General features: G+C 50.9%; 9 protein-coding genes across 9 annotated transcripts; 5 read left to right on the forward strand and 4 right to left on the reverse strand.

Annotated features, from left to right (window-relative positions):
* The first annotated feature begins 633 nt into the window (after positions 1-633).
* Positions 634-4,282, forward strand: M430DRAFT_236852 (hypothetical protein). The gene is made up of 3 exons (XM_024864947.1): positions 634-920; positions 1,003-1,146; positions 1,199-4,282. The coding sequence occupies exons 1-3, from the start codon at positions 839-841 to the stop codon at positions 4,072-4,074; spliced, it is 3,102 nt and encodes a 1,033-aa protein (XP_024721940.1). The 5' UTR covers positions 634-838; the 3' UTR covers positions 4,075-4,282.
* Positions 4,283-4,970: 688 nt separating this feature from the next.
* On the forward strand, positions 4,971-7,398 carry M430DRAFT_275617 (hypothetical protein; the record flags this gene model as incomplete). The annotated part of the gene is made up of 4 exons (XM_024865652.1): positions 4,971-5,752; positions 5,844-5,943; positions 6,002-6,273; positions 6,344-7,398. The coding sequence occupies exons 1-4, from the start codon at positions 5,419-5,421 to the stop codon at positions 7,396-7,398; spliced, it is 1,761 nt and encodes a 586-aa protein (XP_024721941.1). The 5' UTR covers positions 4,971-5,418.
* A 438-nt stretch (positions 7,399-7,836) lies between these two features.
* On the forward strand, positions 7,837-10,018 carry M430DRAFT_139373 (hypothetical protein). Its single transcript, XM_024862609.1, has 2 exons — positions 7,837-9,320; positions 9,383-10,018. The coding sequence occupies exons 1-2, from the start codon at positions 8,196-8,198 to the stop codon at positions 9,812-9,814; spliced, it is 1,557 nt and encodes a 518-aa protein (XP_024721942.1). The 5' UTR covers positions 7,837-8,195; the 3' UTR covers positions 9,815-10,018.
* On the reverse strand, positions 9,917-10,489 carry M430DRAFT_236829 (hypothetical protein). Its single transcript, XM_024864946.1, has one exon. The coding sequence runs from the start codon at positions 10,385-10,387 to the stop codon at positions 10,019-10,021; it is 369 nt and encodes a 122-aa protein (XP_024721943.1). The 5' UTR covers positions 10,388-10,489; the 3' UTR covers positions 9,917-10,018.
* Positions 10,388-11,949, reverse strand: M430DRAFT_41958 (hypothetical protein; the record flags this gene model as incomplete). Its single annotated transcript, XM_024867518.1, has 7 exons — positions 10,388-10,489; positions 10,568-10,743; positions 10,807-11,124; positions 11,195-11,254; positions 11,410-11,551; positions 11,613-11,806; positions 11,875-11,949. The coding sequence occupies 6 exons, from the start codon at positions 11,947-11,949 to the stop codon at positions 10,588-10,590; spliced, it is 945 nt and encodes a 314-aa protein (XP_024721944.1). The 3' UTR covers positions 10,388-10,489; positions 10,568-10,587.
* Positions 11,950-13,399: 1,450 nt separating this feature from the next.
* M430DRAFT_100255 (hypothetical protein) lies at positions 13,400-14,317 on the reverse strand (the record flags this gene model as incomplete). The annotated part of the gene is made up of 1 exon (XM_024860621.1): positions 13,400-14,317. The coding sequence occupies one exon, from the start codon at positions 14,315-14,317 to the stop codon at positions 13,400-13,402; it is 918 nt and encodes a 305-aa protein (XP_024721945.1).
* A 270-nt stretch (positions 14,318-14,587) lies between these two features.
* M430DRAFT_50315 (hypothetical protein) lies at positions 14,588-15,730 on the forward strand (the record flags this gene model as incomplete). The annotated part of the gene is made up of 2 exons (XM_024868139.1): positions 14,588-14,638; positions 14,705-15,730. The coding sequence occupies 2 exons, from the start codon at positions 14,588-14,590 to the stop codon at positions 15,728-15,730; spliced, it is 1,077 nt and encodes a 358-aa protein (XP_024721946.1).
* A 266-nt stretch (positions 15,731-15,996) lies between these two features.
* M430DRAFT_34871 (hypothetical protein) lies at positions 15,997-17,339 on the forward strand (the record flags this gene model as incomplete). Its single annotated transcript, XM_024866624.1, has 5 exons — positions 15,997-15,999; positions 16,165-16,269; positions 16,331-16,335; positions 16,458-16,667; positions 16,792-17,339. The coding sequence occupies 5 exons, from the start codon at positions 15,997-15,999 to the stop codon at positions 17,021-17,023; spliced, it is 555 nt and encodes a 184-aa protein (XP_024721947.1). The 3' UTR covers positions 17,024-17,339.
* Positions 17,340-17,809: 470 nt separating this feature from the next.
* On the reverse strand, positions 17,810-18,951 carry M430DRAFT_27697 (hypothetical protein; the record flags this gene model as incomplete). The annotated part of the gene is made up of 3 exons (XM_024865693.1): positions 17,810-17,870; positions 17,925-18,663; positions 18,723-18,951. 3 exons carry the CDS (start codon positions 18,949-18,951, stop codon positions 17,810-17,812), a joined length of 1,029 nt encoding a protein of 342 aa, XP_024721948.1.
* Between the last annotated feature and the right edge of the window lie 273 nt (positions 18,952-19,224).

The following is a 19,224-nucleotide window of genomic DNA, read 5'->3' on the forward strand; positions in this document are numbered from 1 at the left end:
CGGTGTCAAGGCACTAATCCTGACCTGTGGAATGGAGTTTGTCGATTTGCGGCCGATATCAACTCTGGAATAGTGGCGGCACTTGTGGCCACCCTGGGGTCTAAGGGTCGCCGTAGACCTTACTTAAGCCTTACCGTACGGAGTAAAGTAAATCCGTAAAAATACTTTAGCCGCGCCCTCTTCCGGCCATGCTACAACGGGTATGGCGCAACATCCGACAACGCTAGCCCCACCTTAGTAACATTAGCGACGGGGAGTCTGGAGTCCTCCGTAGCCATCTGCTTTTATCGAAATCGTCACTCTCCTCACTCTCGCTGCTGAGAGCTATCTGTCAACAACACCATTACACTGTACATTGGAATCCAACCACCGCTTCATCTTCGACTTGCATTCTACCGCCATTTGATCTGCACCCCCGCGCTCCTTAACCCGATCGCTGCGGTCGGCCCTCAGCACGCAACACGTAGCTGTTGTGTTCTGCCAGTAGAGAGATCGAGACCGCCTCTCCAAATCCCGGCGCGCATTCGCCCCCCCGTCACCCCTGGGCTCCACTGCTCAGCTGCTGGTCTGTTGTCGCGACACCACGAAGGCCACTTTGCGCTGTCTCGTATGCGACAACTATCCTGTCTCCCCGACCCTCGATACTCAGTCCGGAGCTTCTGAGCTTATCTCTTTCCGACACAAACCCCCCTCCTCAACAGGCGCCTCCCATCAGTGAGCGCTGCCCGACCCCCTCCTGGCGACATTAATCATAATCGGCATACACTCTCCTTCTCAGATGTTTCTCTCATAACGACATTAGTCCCTGGTGACACGCAGGAAGTGAGCATTCAGGAAGATGGCGTCCACACAATCAGTCCAGCAACCGGACAGGCCTACGCAGGCCCGGCCAGAAATAGGCCAAATCTTAATAGTAATCCGTAAGTGGAAACTTGGTCACTCTGGCTTGTTTTGTTATATTTCAAGTATGTACGCAGCTTGCTGAGCCCCGTGCCAACCTAGATGATTTCTCCGCCCGCAGCGCAGATGAGTTGAGCCTGTCGAAGGGAGATCGTGTCGAGTTGATCGAGCGAGATGATGAGTTTGGTGATGGCTGGTATCTAGGGCGGCACCTGGTGAATGGGAATAGTGGTCTATTCCCTCAAGGTCAGTACTCTACACCCCGCTCCTGCTTGCCACAGAAACTCATGATCGACAGTCTACACAAGAATAGCTCCACGAGGTACCCCTTCATATTTCCCCCCAACTTCTACTGCTCCAACTTCGCAACCATCGGTGGCTCTCGGTGTCAAGGCAGGATCTACAGAACCACCCACAACCGCATTTCTCGGGCCAAGCCCAACAATCTTGAACGATTCTCGAATGTCCGCACCAGCATCGGATACAGATCGAGCATCTCAGGCTAGCCGCCATATGAGCGCGTCAGAGGTTCTGGATACGTCGAGCGTCACCCCACCTCTAAATACAACTTCAATCTCGAAAGAACCCGATACCGTTTCAGTCCCAAAGGTCTCTACTTCCATCCCAGCGAGTCTCAGTATGACCTCAGCAGCCAAATCGCAAGTGCATGGTCAGGACAGCCCGGTTATGAGCGAGACTTTGAGTGTCATTGATGAACATATCACGGATATGAATTCTCCGCATAAAAGTGTAGTCGTAGACCGCAGACCAACGAATGATTCTTCAAGTGACTATAGCACTCAAGTGGACCCGAGATTATCATACATCAACGGGGAGGAAACGGATGAAGAGGAGGATGCTATCCACACACGAGATGAGGTCTTAACTTGGACGTCAGACCAGGTTGCAGAATATCTTTTCACGGCAGGGGTTGAGGCCCAGCATTGCGAAGTCTTCCGAGACCAGGAGATAACTGGCGATGTGCTCCTGGGTATGGACCAGACTACGGTCTTCCTCAAAGAGTTCGATCTTGGTTCCGTGGGTCGGAGATTGAAAACCTGGCAGAAAATCAAGACTCTTCAAGATGAGGTTAATGGGGAATTATCTACTAGACGGAATACTGCAACTTATGGCAGCGATGTCAGTTCAGACGACGTTGGACGGAATCGGAGCCGTAGCGAAACCTCCACAATGGCATCTACAACGATGTTACCCAGGATACCAAGTTTAATGGACAGGCCTACATCCGGACAAAACACCCGTCCGCAACACCATATCTCAAGGAGCAGTACTGTGAAACAGCCGCCTGCCTCGCCAAAGAGTGCACAGAGCAGCCCTAGAAAAGCCGGGGACAAACGACCTTCTGCTGCATCTATCCGTGATTTCCATCACTCACGACAGAGTTCAGCCAATGAGTTCAGTACAGCTTCGTTCAGGACCACCCTTGTCGGAGACGCTGGGGCTTCGTCTAAACTTCAAGATGGCCATAAGAAGGAACCATCTTTTGACCGAAATTGGACTATGGGTGGCGCATCGTCACCACCTCTCTCAACTGCTATCACAGGCCGCCCGTCATCTTCTTCGGGACTGGGAGGTTTCAATGCCATTGCTGGAGACTCCACAGATCACCAACCACCAGAAATTCCGGGGCCCACCTTTGACACTTTGGATCGGGGCTATTTCTCTGGCGGCGAAGCTGAAGGACGACTGAGGAATGTTCTGAAGAAGAAGGCTGGTTCTACTACCCACTCTCGAAACAGTAGCTACACGGATGAGCAGAGGATGCGAAGCGCAACTTCACATTCACGGCATTCGCGATTCGGGAGTGTAGATTCGATCCGAGATCCAAATCCTCCTTCGGCAGCACAAAAGTACTATGGCCTCACTGGTCGCAACCGACGAACTCCCTCGGAGGGCTCAATCAACGCGCCTCGGCCAGTCCCCCCTCCCAAAGATAGTCCTACACCTGCTGTGACCAAACTCGGAGGTACTCCGTATGAGAAAACAACTGCGCCAAAATCACCAGTTTCTCGACATGGGAACGCGCCAGATTGGTTGCTACCCAAACCTGCAACGATGTCGCGGCATTTTGGCCTTCGAGCCATCTCGGATGCTATCACAAGCCATGAGAAGTCCAAAGTTACAACTCCGATTGACACCCATCCCAACTCGGTTAAAGAATCACCAGTCCACTCCCCATCTACGAGAACAGGATCCAGCACAGCGTCTGGCGGTCCCAGCTTTGACTTGGATTCCCCCGACGGTAAACATTCATCGTCAATGGCCACGCCTGGTGCTGCTCGCACTCCTGCTAAAAGGAAGACAAAGAAGGAAACGAGCGCGTATACTCGTGGCCTGGAGAAGAAAACACCTCAGGAGCAAATGGTTGGAGCAGATTACAGCGGGTGGATGAAGAAGAAGAGCTCAAACTTAATGGCGACATGGAAACCACGCCTGTTTGTCTTGAAGGGACGTCGCCTATCCTACTACTACTCGGAAGATGATACGGAAGAGAGAGGCTTGATCGACATTTCCTTCCATAAAGTCCTTCCAGCAGACAATGAACTGTTAACAGGTCTTCACGCCACCATTACTGGCGCTACCACCAGTCCCAACATTCCCGCCGGCGCTCACGAGACGATCGCTGGAAAAGAAGCAGCCGCTCAACCCGAATCTACGCTCAGCAAAGCTAGCGGTGATTCAATGTTCATATTCAAGCTCCAACCTCCAAAGGCAGGACTTGCAAGAGCCGTGAATTTCACCAAGCCAACCGTACATTACTTCGCGGTTCCCAATGTCGCTATTGGTCGCCTCTGGATGGCGGCTCTCGTCAAGGCGACTATTGACCGAGACGATTCCGCACCAGTTGTCACTACCTATCAACAAAAGACTATTTCCCTCGAGAAGGCTCGCAGAATGCGCCACCGCCCTCCGGCGCTCATGAACCTCGACGAGCATGTCGATGAAGAAGCAATGAAGACTCCTGCAAGCGATAAAAATGGACTGAATATCCAGGGGATCATCTTTGATGGCGAGTCTCACGAGGGCGATAGCGGGGTCTCCGGTCTTTCTAAACCCGATGAAGCGAAGCCAGAGATTGCGGGGTTGAGTAATGGCCATGCGGGTGGCGGGACGGAACATGCTGGGAATGGAGACGAGACCAAGACGGCTTGATGATTTGATGACTGGACGGACGTGAAGGAGGCCTTAATACCCGCTGTTTATACCTTCTCTGGCACGTGCACATCACCTTCTTTTTAATATTTTCCTTTCAATGCTTTTTCCTCGAGGTACATACACTTCTTGACTCAAGAGAACCCGGCGTGCGTAGGGCTCAGCTGGCTGGGTTAGTGGATCACGAGGGGTGGAAACGGGTTTACGTTATTGAGGAGGACGAGTGCAGGATGATACTGATGAAACAAAGAAGGCAATTTGAGAGACCTTGCCAACGTTTTTGTAGCATACGATGGATAAGGGACGAATCAAGGTGTCTTTGATATTTGCCTACTTTCCTACCTGAATTTCGTGGGGGTTTCTTGAGGACCCTTTGGTGACTCTTGCTTCTGATTCGTGGTAAGTGCTTCCAAGTCTCATCTTTGCCTCTTAATTTTGATTAGCCAAGTCGCTCCACGCTTCATCCTTCGAAATTCTCTTTCGCCAAACCCGGAATTCCCAATTCCGGGGTCAAGTTTTGTGCCAAGCCGCCATCCCACGACCGCTCTTCTCCAGACTCGCGCGTCGATTCGCGCAAGCGCCGCGATCGACGTCATTGTTCCCTGTTCCAAGGCAAATTTTACTATCAGCACGGAGTAGCTGCACGTGCCCACTTCGCAGACGGCGGGATACATTTCCCTTTTCCCTGGTGCGAAACGAACAGTTTCGAACGCTGCGCGACATGGAGCGGCCGGGACAATCTTTGCAGAAAGGGGCATAGCAGCCAAGAAGGATGCGATTGATGCGATCAGGTGACGAGGATGGGCGAGGAACTTTTAAGGAGCCTTGAGCCCCCCGGCGTGTTGGAGTCTCTTCTAGGGAATTCCTAGCCCGAAGGGGATCTGAATCCTTATCTGCCTCTGTTTTGTGGAGAGAGAGATATCAATTACCTGGGCGCGCGCGAATACGAATGTCCATAACGAAATCGACGGCTGATGTTCATGCACCAAGTACGAAGTTGTTCCACGAAAAGAAACTCGAGGTGAACGTGAACTCACGTCTCGCATCTCAATCGTATTGCCCATTGCAGCAATTCGAATATTCGTGCTTCTTTCTTCTCACATGGGGACTGTCTACTGAACTGAAAGTTGTAAAGTAGCCCATCGCGCCCCCTCCTCCCTGACCCGAAAGGCTGAACCGCCTCACGAACCCGAGCGACTTCGAGCCAGCCAATCCATTGCAGCAGCAGACCCAAGCAGCAAATCGACGAATCCATATCTCCTGATTCCTAGCTTATCTCTCACCAAATCACTTACCATATAGCTAGCTAGCCGCGAGTGCACGCTGCTCTCTCTCACGCCAAAGATGCAGTTTCTCCCCTTGGGCATTCCACGCCCTTTTCAAAAGGAGTCCGTGGATAACTATCCAGGCGTACTCGTCCCGCTCGCGCACGCAAAACGCCATCCCACTGTGGAGGCTGAGTACGCGCGGCGGTATTCCCAGGAAGGCGAGGCTGCTGCTCCGGAGGCCTCCGACTCCAAGAAAGGCGCGAGTGAAGATGGAAAGGAAGCGGAGAATGTTGCGGATGTGGAGGCGAGCCGAGTGAGGGGCGTGTGGGATGGGACGTATACGATTGAGGGACTGCGGGAAGAAATCAATGAGGATGTGGCGGCGAGTGGCCATGATAGCGCTTATGATTGTAAGTTCTGCTCTTTCTCTCCCAAATATGGGAGATGGAGCGGTTGGGGAGGTAGTGAAGAGGGGAAAGAGAGTGCTAATTCGTGGATCAGTGAAGAGTAAGGTTATCAATAAAGCCATTCAGGATATTGGAATGGGAAGATATAACTGGGAGTTGTTCATCCTGTGCGGTTTTGGGTGGTTTGCTGACAAGTAATAAGATATCCCGTGAACTAGAGTATGAAAATGGATAGGCACTGACAAAATATAGTCTTTGGCTGCAAGGCGTGGCCCTCACGCTGCCATCGCTCTCCGCTGAGTTCAACGTCTCCGAAAAGCAAGTCCGCTATACGACATGTTCTCTTTTCGTCGGTCTCTGCATCGGCGCCTCCTTCTGGGGCGTAGGATCCGATGTCATGGGTCGTCGCCTCGCCTTTAACATGACGCTGTTCATCGCTGGTGTCTTTGGAATTGCTGCTGGTGGTGGCCCGAATTGGGTCGGTACCTGTGGTCTCTTCGCCGCTCTAGGAACTGGTGTAGGAGGTATATCAGTGTTTCACACAAAAGAAGGCCCTTCGCTGACTATCTTGCTGACTGTTCATCGCGTTTCCAGGTAACTTACCAGTGGACGGCGCCCTATTTCTAGAGTTCCTGCCCAATGCTTCAGGAAGCCTGCTTACGCTCTTGAGTGTGTGGTGGCCGGTCGGTCAATTGGTTGCGAGTTTAATCGGCTGGGGTTTCTTGGGCTCGCATTATGCGCCTGATAAAGGCTGGAGGTATTTCGTCTACACGATGGGAACACTGACATTCGTTATGTTCCTCGCGCGCTTCGCCCTCTTTCACCTTTTTGAGAGCCCGAAATTTCTCCTCTCCAGGGGCCGTCAGGCGGAAGCGGTTGCGGTGGTCCATGGGATGGCGTATAAGAACAAGACCACTACATGGCTCAGTGAAGAAATCCTCAATGAAATCGGCGGCGACCCCGCAGTTGTTGCAGATGTCAAGCTGAGCACCACAGAGGTCATCCGACGAAAGTTCTCCTCCTTCTCCGGGGAACGAATTGGGCCTCTCTTCCACACCCGGAAACTCGGTTTGACGACAGTGCTTCTCTGGTTCTGCTGGCTCACCATCGGAATGGGGTACCCGTTGTTCAACGCCTTTCTTCCTCAGTATTTGGCGAATGGCCATGGCTCTAGTGGAGCCCCTATTTCCAACTACACGACCTACCGCAACTACGCGATCACATCTGTCGTCGGCGTTCCCGGTTCCATCATAGGTTGTTTCACAGTTGATATCCCGTACATCGGGCGGAAAGGCACAATGGCCGTCTCCACCATGCTATCGGGCATCTTCCTCTTCCTCTTCACCATCTCCGCCGACTCCAACTATCAACTGGCCTTCTCCTCCGTCGAAGCATTCACGCAGAATATCATGTACGGGGTGCTATATGCTTACACGCCGGAGGTCTTTCCAGCTCCTAATAGAGGCTCTGGCACGGGGATCGCGAGTTTCCTCAACAGGGTTGGGGGACTCTGCGCCCCGATCATTGCGGCGAATATCCCGGGAACAAACGCGAGTACGCCCGTCTATGTAAGCGGAGCCTTGATCCTGGCGGCATTTGTAGCGATGTGCTTGTTGCCAATTGAGACAAGAGGAAAGCAGATGTTGTAGATGGGCTGAGGGCGAAGAGAGAGGAGAGCTTGGCTAGAGGTGAATGAAGCTTGAAAACCCTGCACTTATAAACGTGAAGACACTGTGATGGGCCACTCGGCTTCCTGCACTTGCGGGCCATGCTTGTATGAACTGATGAGTGATCTGAGATGAGAATTGAAACCATGTAGAAGACGTGCTGCTTGCTCTCCCTCAATCAACAGGTGCCGGTCTTGACGGAACTCTGTTCCCGAACTTGGGTAGTTGTGTACCTTAGGTAAGGTAGGTATGTAAGGTATGTAGACTAATTTATTTGTGTAGAGCTGCCAATGTTATGGCTTATCACCTCTTTAAATATAAGGAATGGGTGTATTATCCCCGTAAAGCATACAGGATTGATGGTTTGGTTCATTGCCGAAGAAGGTTGACGATGTTACTTTACGTATTGACTCCGCGCCTTTCAACCTCAACCTCCACACCTCAAGATCAACACCTCTTCGCTCTCCTCCCCCACTTCTCTCCCTCAACATCGCCATGAACAAGTTAATAAGTTGTCCCTCGCTTCACCATCCTACACCGAATATCCCTTATCACACTCTCCCCGCGCTCATACGAAAGCTTGCGTAGACGTCGTGGCGAAAACGAGGCTGAGCTGGCTTACTTACTCTCTTTCCCGCATTCTACTAAACGAGCCTTGGGAAACGCAGTAAAAAACTTCCTCCGTCCCCAACCTCACCTCCCGCCTCGAACGGGATATCAATGAACCATCTGCGTTGAAGCCTTTCAGCGCGAGGGCTTCTCGAGACAGACCGCCCATCATGTCCGCTCGAATCCAGCTCGACAACCCCCACGCCTTCTATACCAATCTCGACTATATCAGCGGCCGGGTCGTCCTCTCCCTCAACAGCGATGAGAACATCTCCGCCATACTCGTCAAGCTGGAAGGCGAGTCGCAGACCAAGTTGATGCGTCCGATGAATCCGCACGGGTCCGGACACCAACGACGTGACCGTGCGATCCCCGTCACCGAGAACCACAAGGTCCTCTATAAAGTGAGCCAGGTCTTCCCCACGGATGAAGGACCGGGCGCGGGCACGAGAGGGGCAATGTATACCCTGCGGCCCGGCCAACATGAATATCCATTCCGCTTCAAGATCCCATTCAACAATGGCTGTTCCGACCCGCAAAACCAGCAACTCGGGGCAGGCGGGCTTGCAGGATTCGCCGCATTGGGAGGGTTACAACAATTGCAATACCGGCACGTCAAGCGTACGCTGCCGCCTTCACTGACGGGCTTTCCGGGCGAGGCGGAAATCAGATACTTTGTTAAGGTTACGGTTCAGAGACCGGGCATCTTCAGGGAGAATTGGAGATCGGCCATTGGCTTTAGATTCCTGCCCATCGAGCCGCCGAGAAGTCCACCTACGTCAAACGAGGTGTTTGCTAGGAGACCATATGAATTCCAGTCAGGATTGGCGGGCTTTGCGAAGAAGAATAAACTTTTTAACAGTAGAAAACCGTCCAGACTATCAGATACGGCGCCGAGAGGAGAAGTGGATGCGCGACTGCCCAGCCCGGCGATTTTGACCTGCAATGAGCCACTCCCCTTACGGATCATTATCAGGAAGTTGAACGAGAGCCCGGAATATGTGTTCTTGACAAGCTTGCAGGTTACATTGATTGGGAGTACGGAGGTGAGGGCTCAGGATGTGGCTAGGACGGAGCTGAGTACCTGGGTCATGATGTCTCTGAATGGGTTGTCGATACCAGTTGGGAATCCGAGTGACAAACTCCGAAACGAAACGGTCGTGGATAAGATGCTGTGGGATCGAATACCGTTGCCCAATACGGTAGCGCCTTCATTCCACACTTGTAATCTTACGAGGAGGTATGAGCTGGAGGTGAAAGTGGGCTTGGGTTACGGCATGCCAGGAGATATTCAGGTAAATTTTCCCTTTCCCCCATTTTATACATATATACGCAGAGGCTTATCATATATCCCAAGCCCCAAACAGTCCAGCTCCCCCTCCGCTTCCAAACAGAGATCTACTCAGGAATCTCCCCACCCCCCGCTCTTCTCAACGCCATGGCATCCCGACCCGCCGTCCCCGCCCGACCCTCAGCCTCGAACGCCCCCCGACCAGCAGCAAGACCAAGCGCCGCAAGACCACCCCAGCAACCCGCCTACGACCCCGCCTACCCGCCGCAACTCACCACGCCCTACGTCCCCGAAGACGACGCGCCCCCCTCCTATGAAGACGCCATGGCTGACGAGATCACGCCCGCCGACGGTCCTAGACGGGAGTACAGCGGCGTCACGGATGTCAACTCGCCGGCGCTGGACGCCAAAACGCCGCAATACAGCGCGCGGCATGGGGATCCGGGCCCTGGCGGAGGCGAGGGTAGCGGGAGTGGGCCGGGAGGAGCCGTGGTGTGAGTTGGATAGAGATAGAGAGAGACAGACAAGACGCACGCGCGCGCGCGCGCAAGAGATAGAGATGAGAGACGATACCCGTGTAATGATTAAATGTGGTAATGATACAATACCTAGACAACCCCTGGATACTATTACTATTCTGTTGTGAGCTGGCAATGGCAAAGAGGTTAGTCGGAAAATTGCGAATAGCGCTATATATAACCCCTATGGAGCTTCCGCTGTAACAGCTCTTCGCTCGAGGAAGAATTGCTCTACACCCTTATGCCCTTCTTGCGCGGCCCAGCGGAGCGCCGTCCATCCCATACACATCACACGCCCTAGTTTGGGACGATAGAAACCCTGAAAGAAAGCCCTATTATACGGGGGCAACAGAGTAGGAATCAGGATCAATAATGAGAGTGTGATAGGGATGATATATGGAGAAGAACCACTGACTAGGTACCTTAGATGATGCTGCTGCTTATGAATGACTAATAACGATAACAATAATATAAAGAACTCCTTTGCAACGCCCCATATTCCCATCTTGAGTTTTCCATCATATGAAAATTGATTTGAATATGTTCGAGACATGTATTCCCGAAGGAGGTCGATTGTATAACGAGATCTACCGCATGTCCTGGGCTCGAGGGACCTTCCCTCATCAACGTCGAGTTCTTTGAGCTGTGCCTGGTTCTGAGCGTTGAGGATGGTTAGTAAGTAAGTGCGTTGTTGTACTGAAGGGTTATATTTCATGCTCGGGGAATTACTCACGACGTGGATCTGCTTGAGTACTACCTACGCATTCCGTATTTTCGGCATGTGTGAACGAGGATCACGTAGGCTTTGCTACTTGTATCCTCTATTTTGCACATGTCGCTGTGGTTGTATGGTAAGGAAACCAGTTGTTCACTACCAACTCCGATGCGGGCGGAGTCTCGAGTCACCAACTAGAATTGTGTGTCAGTTCTGGTCTCAAGCAAGGAAAGATGTGGAAAGGGTGGGGTACTGACCAGCTTGTTGAAGGGAGGGGAGGAGGCTGATTCGTAGAAGCTCACGATCTCTAATACCTTGGATTGAATCCTGAAGGCCTCGGAGAGGTCGGTGAGAGTCTGGTTTTGATACTTGAGCAATGCTACCAGATCCTGTCTCGCCTTCGCAAGATAGCGATCGGGCACAGTGACAGATATCACGTTGTTGAAGATATTGAATATCACTGACCCAATACTTGCTTGGTCGGAGCCACGATGAGGCGTTCCAAAGAATAGAACGGCTTTCGTGTACTGGAGGATGTTTCCATATCGGGGATCTTGACGAGCGACAACTAGAGCCTGTAATCTGTCAGTTCTGGAGACCATAGCATACAACATCAGCGGTGCTAGGCAATGAAGAAGGACCTACTTTCTTACAGACAATACCCCCCAAACTGTGACAAATGAATATGATTCCACGTTGACGATCCTGCATCACGTTAGCTTTGCTGACTTGCTACGATCACCAAGATAACCTCATTGATTGAACATCAACTGAAGAGCAGGTCATGCCTAGCAATCAATACCCGAGACTTTTACCAGGATATTCGTGATAATCGTGGGGTTCTATGGGGGGTCCCTTACCGCTGCTGTTCGCCGCTTCTTTTCCAGTTCCGATAATAATGACTGCGCGAACTCATTAATCCCGGAAGCAGACCGACTGAAGATCCTTGAATCATAACTGAAAGTATAGATTCTTGCTCCCGGGAGTGCGCTTGGGAGGAACCTGACAAGACACGATTCCTTAGCAATCACCGTTTTGCAAATATCCATCCTGGGCTACTTACTCTTGAAGCCAGAGTTGGTGGCGCTTATTCGTCCACGTCGTGTAAGCATTCCCGTTCAAGCCATGAATTGCAACCACGTCGATATGATATGTTTGCGACGACGGATGAACAGCAGTATACGAGTTCAGGGGCAACAACCCAAACTGTTGCGCTGGCTGGGCAGTTCTAGGCTGCGATGAAGCACTAGCATATGCCTATGAAGAGAGTCAGGAACGTCTGATTGTTTTGGATTGAAGGGATGATGGAGAACTGATTGACCTACCTGATGGGAGCCAGATGCTGTGTACCCTGCCGCTTGCACAGGGGGGCTGGTTCGCTTTTTTGAGAAAAGACCCATAACGACTTTGAGTAAACAGTTCAGAGAGCAAGGAAGAGTAGAAGGGAATAATATGAAGAGATACAAATGTTGAGTGGATCTAGCCTGCTGGTCCAGCCGTATAATGTCATGAGAGCAGCCAAAAGGTTCAGCATCTTGCTGTATCTCACAGTATATATACTCGCAAGAACCGTAAGCTAGCTAGGTACCAAAACAACTACCCGAGTTGCAACATCTAACCCTTACCATAGCAGCGGTAAGTGATGGAGCATTCGGACACCAGAGAGCAACGATAGCCTACGATCAAAGGAAACAGTGAGCAGCTGCAAACTCGCAGTGCATACACGCCTTGTTTCAAGAAGCCAACACAAGCGCCGACATGATGATATTTTCGGAGTTTGGAAATTCCAGGGTCCTAGGAGACCAGCCGCCAGTCACTTCATACTTCATCACGCCCAAGGTGTTCAAAACAACTGAAATAGAAAATCCTGAGACGTATCGAAGAAAGTTGGGCTGTTGGTTGCTTGCCATACGAGCGACAGGAAACGCGCGCGCACCTTTGCTCCGGAAACCCCACTCTTGCATGCGGAACGATGTTTACTCCGGACTGGATGAGAAGCAATACAATGGAACTTTCCAAATAGTAAACCATGGTGGATTTATTCATGACTGGAGAGTATGGCTCAAAGCTATTCTTGTAAGGCAGAATTGCAATGCTGTAGTTCAAGGGGTCACGAGGAACTCAGGCTTTACCAAGATATGCTAGAATGGGATTCCCCCTAAGCGAGTTTACATTACGGTTTACTAAACCTGAAATCAAAACAACACCAATCATCAGTCGTGTGGTCTAATGGTTATGATATCTCGTTCACATTGTTGAGCACTGTTCCGAGATGGTTCTGAGTTCGATCCTCAGCACGACTATCTGATTACTTCTTTTTTGCAATTTTTTTTTTGTTTTCCTTTGTCCTTTTTTCTCTTTTGATTTGGCTCTAGCTGGTTGTGGACTTGGAAGCATTCAACTCTCTGACTTTTGAATTGCCTGATTTTCGTTGAAGAAGGCGATGTCAAACTGATTCCAAAGGAAATGGATTGTATTTAGACAGTAGTCAAGCTACTCTAGACGGCAATTGAATCTTTTACTATTGCCAGTGAAGAGATCCATATGCTAAAAGGAGATGGAGGATCTCTGGTATGGCTATGGCTGATAGCCTGTCGAATATCACTGGAAAAGAAGACATGACTGAGATAAATCACAGTCAGTCTGTTTGGTGGAAAACCACTTCGATATGCACAAGGTTCACATGGAGCTTATGACAGCTCTTTGACAATGCGAAAAAGACATTCGCGGTACACAAATTGCGTGCATTTCGAAATGGTTCTTGCATTTTCCTGAACGCCTGACTCCTTCCAACCCGGATGAAATATGGAAATTTGTTTGGGGAGTCGTTCCCCCACCAGTTCATCACCTTCAATAATTCACCCTGTGTTTCCTCGTCTCACCATCGATATCCATCATATCTGGCTCTGCAGGAACACCTAGATTTGTCGCCCCTAAAGCATTCGCTCCTCCTAATCTTCTCCCAGCAGTTTCCCTACTTGTCTTCTTCTGCCTCTCACTCGCAAGAAGCTGCTTCTCCGCTTTATCATCCAGCATTGTCCCCTCAATACTCAAGAAGCCTCTCTCCTTGTCATGGCTCGACTCGATCTCCCTGATTCTAAACTTCACCATCCCTTCAATCTTCTTTCCTTCCCCATCCACAAAGTATCCCTGGCCATCCTCGGCATACACCTCGCCTCCGTCCTTACCCAGTTCCTCAACGCCTACCCACTTCCAGTCTTGCGGCAAGCTATTCCTCTTTATACTCGCATTGAAGAGATTCCAACATACGACTCCTAGGTGGCCCTCGTTCTGCAAGTTCACAAATCCCTCCAGCCAAGCTCCGCGGTCAGGTTTGAATAAAAGAAACTCGGCAGTTACCCAGCCCCAGCTTACGGCGTATTCGTCGACGCTTTGGAGTAATGTTGAGTTTCCATCATCCCCGAAGGGCTCCTCTGAGAGTCGCGGGTTGGAATAGGAGAGGATAACGCCGCGGAACGGTGGGAAGTAGGTGAGAATTAAGGGCGAGATGTGCTCGGCGCAAAGACCTTCGAGCGGTGCGCCCTGGGAGACGGAGGCAAGCGGAAGGTAGAGTGACGAGGTTTGGACGTGAAAGGGTGAGCTTGTTGCAGGCGCTTCTGGAACTGGGGTCGATTTATCGGCTGCTTTGTCTGACTTGTGTTTCTTTGACTTGGATTTATGGCCGTCTTCGCCGTGTTCCCGCTTGCGCTTCTTTTCCGACGACTTGTCCTTCTTGTGCGGCTTGGAGGGGGATTGAGAGGAGCCCATTTTATGTTCTGTGGGTTGCGCCGGTGTTTCAATTGACATCTTTGGAGGAAGTGGAAATGTTCGAAATAAAGATTTTGCGCCTCAGAAGGCTGAGATGCGCAGGCGGCCGCTAGCTTCCGCGGGCCCTGGATATGCATTTGTGGACACTTTGGACAAGGCGGCTCCGCGACTCCAAGAAAATGCGCGTCAAAGACTCTTCCTCCTCAACCTTTTCCTGATTCTACATCCCGCATCTTGGATGTATTTTAGGTGAAGGTAGAAGTGCCAACCATGTCTAGCAGCGGTTTGCTCTCTTTGGCCGGCTGGGCCTTTCTGCCGGGCGTAAGTGACCCCCTCCGCCTCGACGAGGCAATCCAACACACAAGCTTTGACTGACGGGCCGTTCAGCTTGTCACAGGATGGATTCAAGCCTTCTGGTACAGTTTTACCATTCGAGCGGGTGATCCAAAACCTCAGCCGGGATCCCCAAAGTATGCGCTCCATCGACGGCGCATTCATATTATGGTCGTGAGCGCTTACCTCCTTTACACAATCTACGAAGCAGATTGGGAGATTCGACGAGCGGGCGATTTCTACCAGGATCTTGGTATACCACACTCTGCCAGCGAGAGAGAAATCAAATCAAGGTTCCGGAGATTAGCAGCTATTCACCATCCCGACAAGGTGTCCTCTTCCTCTCCAAGCTCGGAAGGCTACTTTGTGCACCTGAAACTCGCCCAAGATACGCTCCTCAACCCCGTGAAAAGATTCGCATACGAGCGTTTTGGCCCCGAAATCTTAAGCTGGCAACGTTGCTCGAGCATCCGGGACTACCTCCTCCAGGGCCTGCTATCCATCCTCACCTACTATGGCTCCACCGCCATTGCCCTCTATATGCTCAACCTTTTTGGTTACCTAGAATGGGGGAAATATTGGCGCTGGCTTGCGGTCATCATCGTGTGTGTCTTCGAACTACACACGATTTCTAGGCCCTATTTTCCTCCTTTTGCGGCTAAGTTCTTGAATCCTCTTCTCACAACCTTCACGAGCCACCCCCCGTACCTCCCCTTCCAAGTCATCCAACTGCTGCGGAAAATATCAGTCACAATGTACATTGCAATTACGCAAATCTGGCCCCTAATTCAATCATTGTCCGAGAATTCACAATCTACGGCTACCTCTGCATCACTCGATCAACAGTTGAACAGGCTGGAAGCTACGGCGAAAGCAACTGATATCGAAACGGCGAGGCTGGTGGAAATGGAGATGAGTCCCTTTCGAGAGGAGCGGGCGTTGGAAGCTATGAAAGGGAAGGTAAAGGAGTGGTTGGTCCGGAATACTATAAACAGTGACCCGGAGGTCAGGGATGCGATTGGGAGGAGTTTCCAGAAGAGACGAACAGATGCCCCTGCTGGAGCGAGGGGCAACAGATAGCATTGCTCTTGTTTGGATACATCTAGAATGCTATTTTGATTTTCTAAGTATTGGTGAACGTGACTGCGTGTTTGTGCTTTGTAGTGCTGGGTACACTTTAGTCGAAGTGAAAGAAAGAAACCTGCTGGTTGGCACATATTCCAGAGTCAAAAACGCATAAATTGCCCTATATTATTACCTCTCAATCTTACACCAGATGCGATGCCCAAGACAGAATGAATTAGCGAATCCCCTGAATGACGGAGGGGGCTGTCACGGCACGTGACATGGCGCATATACAACTTTTCTCCCTCCTTTTCCTCGAGTCCCCACGCCCTCCACATCTCTTCCCCTCGTATCTTTACGGCAAAACTCGACCACCCGCTGAGAAAATTCATCATGGCAAGACTCCACCCTCAGGAACGACTTGAATCCCAAAAACTGACATCCCAAAGGTGCACGCGGATTCCTCTACCTTCGCCGCGGGCATCAGCCGAGAGGAAGCTTATACGCAGGTATTAGAGCAAGCAGAAGCTCTATTCGATGGGCAGCGAAACTGGGTTCGTGATTTCTGATATTCACCTCCTATCCAACAGTTATAAACTAACCAGTACTCTCCAGGTCTGGTAACATCATCGCCCCTCTCCTTTCTCAAATGCTCATCACGTGCCAACAACCCCCTTTTAAAAGCACCTTTACCTACCTTACCTTGCCAATGAATATCTACTTACCTACACCCGGAAATCAGTAACCTCGCAAACACGGCCTCGCTACTATGGCATGCGTATAAATCGCTGCCGGCCCCAAGCTCGGAGGTGAACTGGGCGGGCTTCTATGTGCTCGACCCGTCCAAGCCCTCGCAGTTGATCCTTGGCCCTTTCCATGGGAAGGTCGCCTGCCAGACCATCGCGTTCGGGCGCGGGGTTTGTGGGGCTGCTGCTTCGACGATGGAGACGCAGTATGTATATATCCATTATTATTTCCTATGCTGCCACACTCTGTTTCCCCGACTTTCATGAAAACGAAAGAAAAACCCAGTATAAGAAATGGGGGAATACGGGTACTGATGCACGGTTTCTTAGACTCGTCCCGGATGTGGATTTATTCCCAGGCCATATTGCGTGTGATGGTGATAGCAAGAGTGAGATCGTAGTACCAATCCGCATTCCGGCCAGTGGCGACGACGGAGAGCAGAAGACTAAATTGGTGGGTATTATCGACATCGACTGTGCGGTGAAAGGGGGCTTCGACGAGGTCGATAGAAAGTACTTGGAGAAGTTGGCCGAGTTGCTGGGCAAGGCTTGTGATTGGTAATTCATTCTCGACTGCACTACAAGCTGAAGGCCAGACCCAAAAGCCAAAATTTGGAGAGAGTGAAAGTCCTAGCTAAGTCTGCTACACTGCTCCGGAGTGCTTGTCGAGATAGATGAAAGACGCGCTCATGAGATGAAATTGGTCTGCCTAATGGCGTAGGCATCGCTCTATTTCATATGATAAGAGCAGGGCGTCTTCTTTTGGGGATTGCGAGGGTGAAGATTCTGCATGGGCTATGACAGATGTTTTGCAGGTACGAATAGAGTGCATGTACCTACTACCAAGTAATACTACAGACCTCAAAAGAACTCTCTAGACTAAGGTTGCATGATATACCTCTGAGCGGGCTGAGAAATCCACAAGCGCATGATATGGAAAGATTTCATAATACAGGTCATACTGTGATCACTTAGAAGCAACTGCAGGACTGCGAAGGCGCTAGCCCCCCCCTATTAATTTGGCGAGGAACGAAAGCGAGAATTGACTTGCATGATAGGCGTGAGACGCAAATCCGAGGCGGCATAGGAGATGGTCAAAGATGAGGAAAAACTGAAATTTCACTGGGAGTTGTTAGTATCCCATGCAAGGACTGAAGAAGGATGTGCTTCGGAAAGATAGTTCGAAAGCGGATAGAGGGGTTATGGAGGGGTGATATTCGTTTCTTCTCATTTCATTTCCAGTGGCTCGAGACCGTATATACCTAGGTATAGTTCTTATCTTATCCCATCTGACCGCAGCAGCGCTATGCATAATATCCGCATTCCAAAGATTCTCTGGACTTCCCATTTATAGACCTTCTTTCGCCAGCATATCCACGATGTCGAGGTAAAACGCAATGGCATTGAATCTATCACAAAATCAGTACAACCTCTACCCACCGGTGAGATCAAAAGAAACTTACTTCCTCTCACTTCCTCCCAGTTTCAAAAGCCACCATCGCATTCTATTCGTCCAATTGATCAGATCCAAATGACTAACATCAACCAACGTGCCTTTATATGTCCCCCATTTTGAACTCTCCACACTGACCAAGCCGTCATTTGGGCCTTCCAGCCCCTCGATGACTTTATGCGATATCCGGAACACACTCCAGAGACTCGGGTTCATCATGGCCCCGTAAGAAAAGTACTTGACCCCAGGGGCATCAGGCGTCTTGGGGTTGAATTCCTCTTGCATGTATTTCCTAGTCAACTGCATGAAAGCCCCCGTACCGAAGCCCACGCCCTCCACAGCCTTATACAGCTTGGGAACGCGCGCCTCACCTATCTCCTCAAAACAGAAATCCGCGAACGAGGACCCCCGATGGGGGCTCGCAACCGTGGTGAGCGAGAGCACTTCGACGTTGTCTGGCTGCAGCCGCGAAACCATGTAGCGCGCATCCAGGCCGCCCATGCTGTGCGCGATGATATTCACACTCTTCCCGTTCGCCTTCGCAGCTATGTCTTGGCCGAGTTTCGCGGCGCGCTCTTCGATGGAGCCCGAGGGCGGGACAGACGTCGTGATGACCTCGATCCCGTTGGCGCGTAGCGATTCCGTGATGCCCCGCCAGTAATGTATTCCTGGGAGAAGACGGCCCGCGAGACGGAGCTCATCGAAGCCTAGGAGGCCATGGGCTAGGACAATGGGGTATCGGGGCGTAGCTAATCGATCAGTTGAGACGGCCATTCCCCATGTAAGGGGAAGGGGGAGGGGACGGTACCATAATTCTCTCTAATCGTAGCAAAATCATCTTCAATTGCCCTGCCTAGAATTTTTATTCTAGGGTCATCACGAAGTTTCTTCTCGTTCTCAGCCTTTTCCTGAGAGAGGTTGCGCGTGGTCGAGAAGCTTTCATGCTTGTTCGCGGTCACTATGATCCTTGCTCGCGCTGGTTGCGCATGGCGGAGGATCAACCTCGTGCGAGCCACACGAGAGAAGAGTAATGTCATCGCAGATTAAACATCGAGTCGGAATGGGTCGTGAAGGCATTGGAATAATGGTCGTGCCGAGGGAACTTGTGACGGGACTTTGGATGTCAAGGTAGTTGGAAATATCACGATGGAGACTATGACGTATGCGGCCAAACAACAACTTGAGGCTGAAACTGTAGACATGTATGCAAGCTCATGGCCGTGAAATATATACAGTTAGAAGAGATGTGAGATAGTCAATTCGGCATGTATTCGAAAATTGTTTGGGGCGTTCTTGGGGAGATCGATTCC

The sequence above is a fragment of the Amorphotheca resinae genome (genome assembly GCF_003019875.1).
Source record: "Amorphotheca resinae ATCC 22711 unplaced genomic scaffold M430scaffold_5, whole genome shotgun sequence".
Lineage (NCBI taxonomy): Eukaryota > Fungi > Ascomycota > Leotiomycetes > Helotiales > Amorphothecaceae > Amorphotheca > Amorphotheca resinae.

Excerpts from the sequence above, each read along its gene's own strand:
- M430DRAFT_236852 (XM_024864947.1), top strand. The coding sequence starts at position 839 with ATGGCGTCCACACAATCAGTCCAGCAACCGGACAGGCCTACGCAGGCC. Across the intron at positions 921-1,002 it reads CCAAATCTTAATAGTAATCC|ATGATTTCTCCGCCCGCAGC; the intron begins GTAAGTGGAAAC and ends GTGCCAACCTAG. Across the intron at positions 1,147-1,198 it reads TAGTGGTCTATTCCCTCAAG|TCTACACAAGAATAGCTCCA; the intron begins GTCAGTACTCTA and ends CATGATCGACAG.
- M430DRAFT_139373 (XM_024862609.1), top strand. The coding sequence starts at position 8,196 with ATGTCCGCTCGAATCCAGCTCGACAACCCCCACGCCTTCTATACCAAT. Across the intron at positions 9,321-9,382 it reads GCATGCCAGGAGATATTCAG|CCCCAAACAGTCCAGCTCCC; the intron begins GTAAATTTTCCC and ends ATATATCCCAAG.
- M430DRAFT_236829 (XM_024864946.1), bottom strand. The coding sequence starts at position 10,387 with ATGTCTCGAACATATTCAAATCAATTTTCATATGATGGAAAACTCAAG.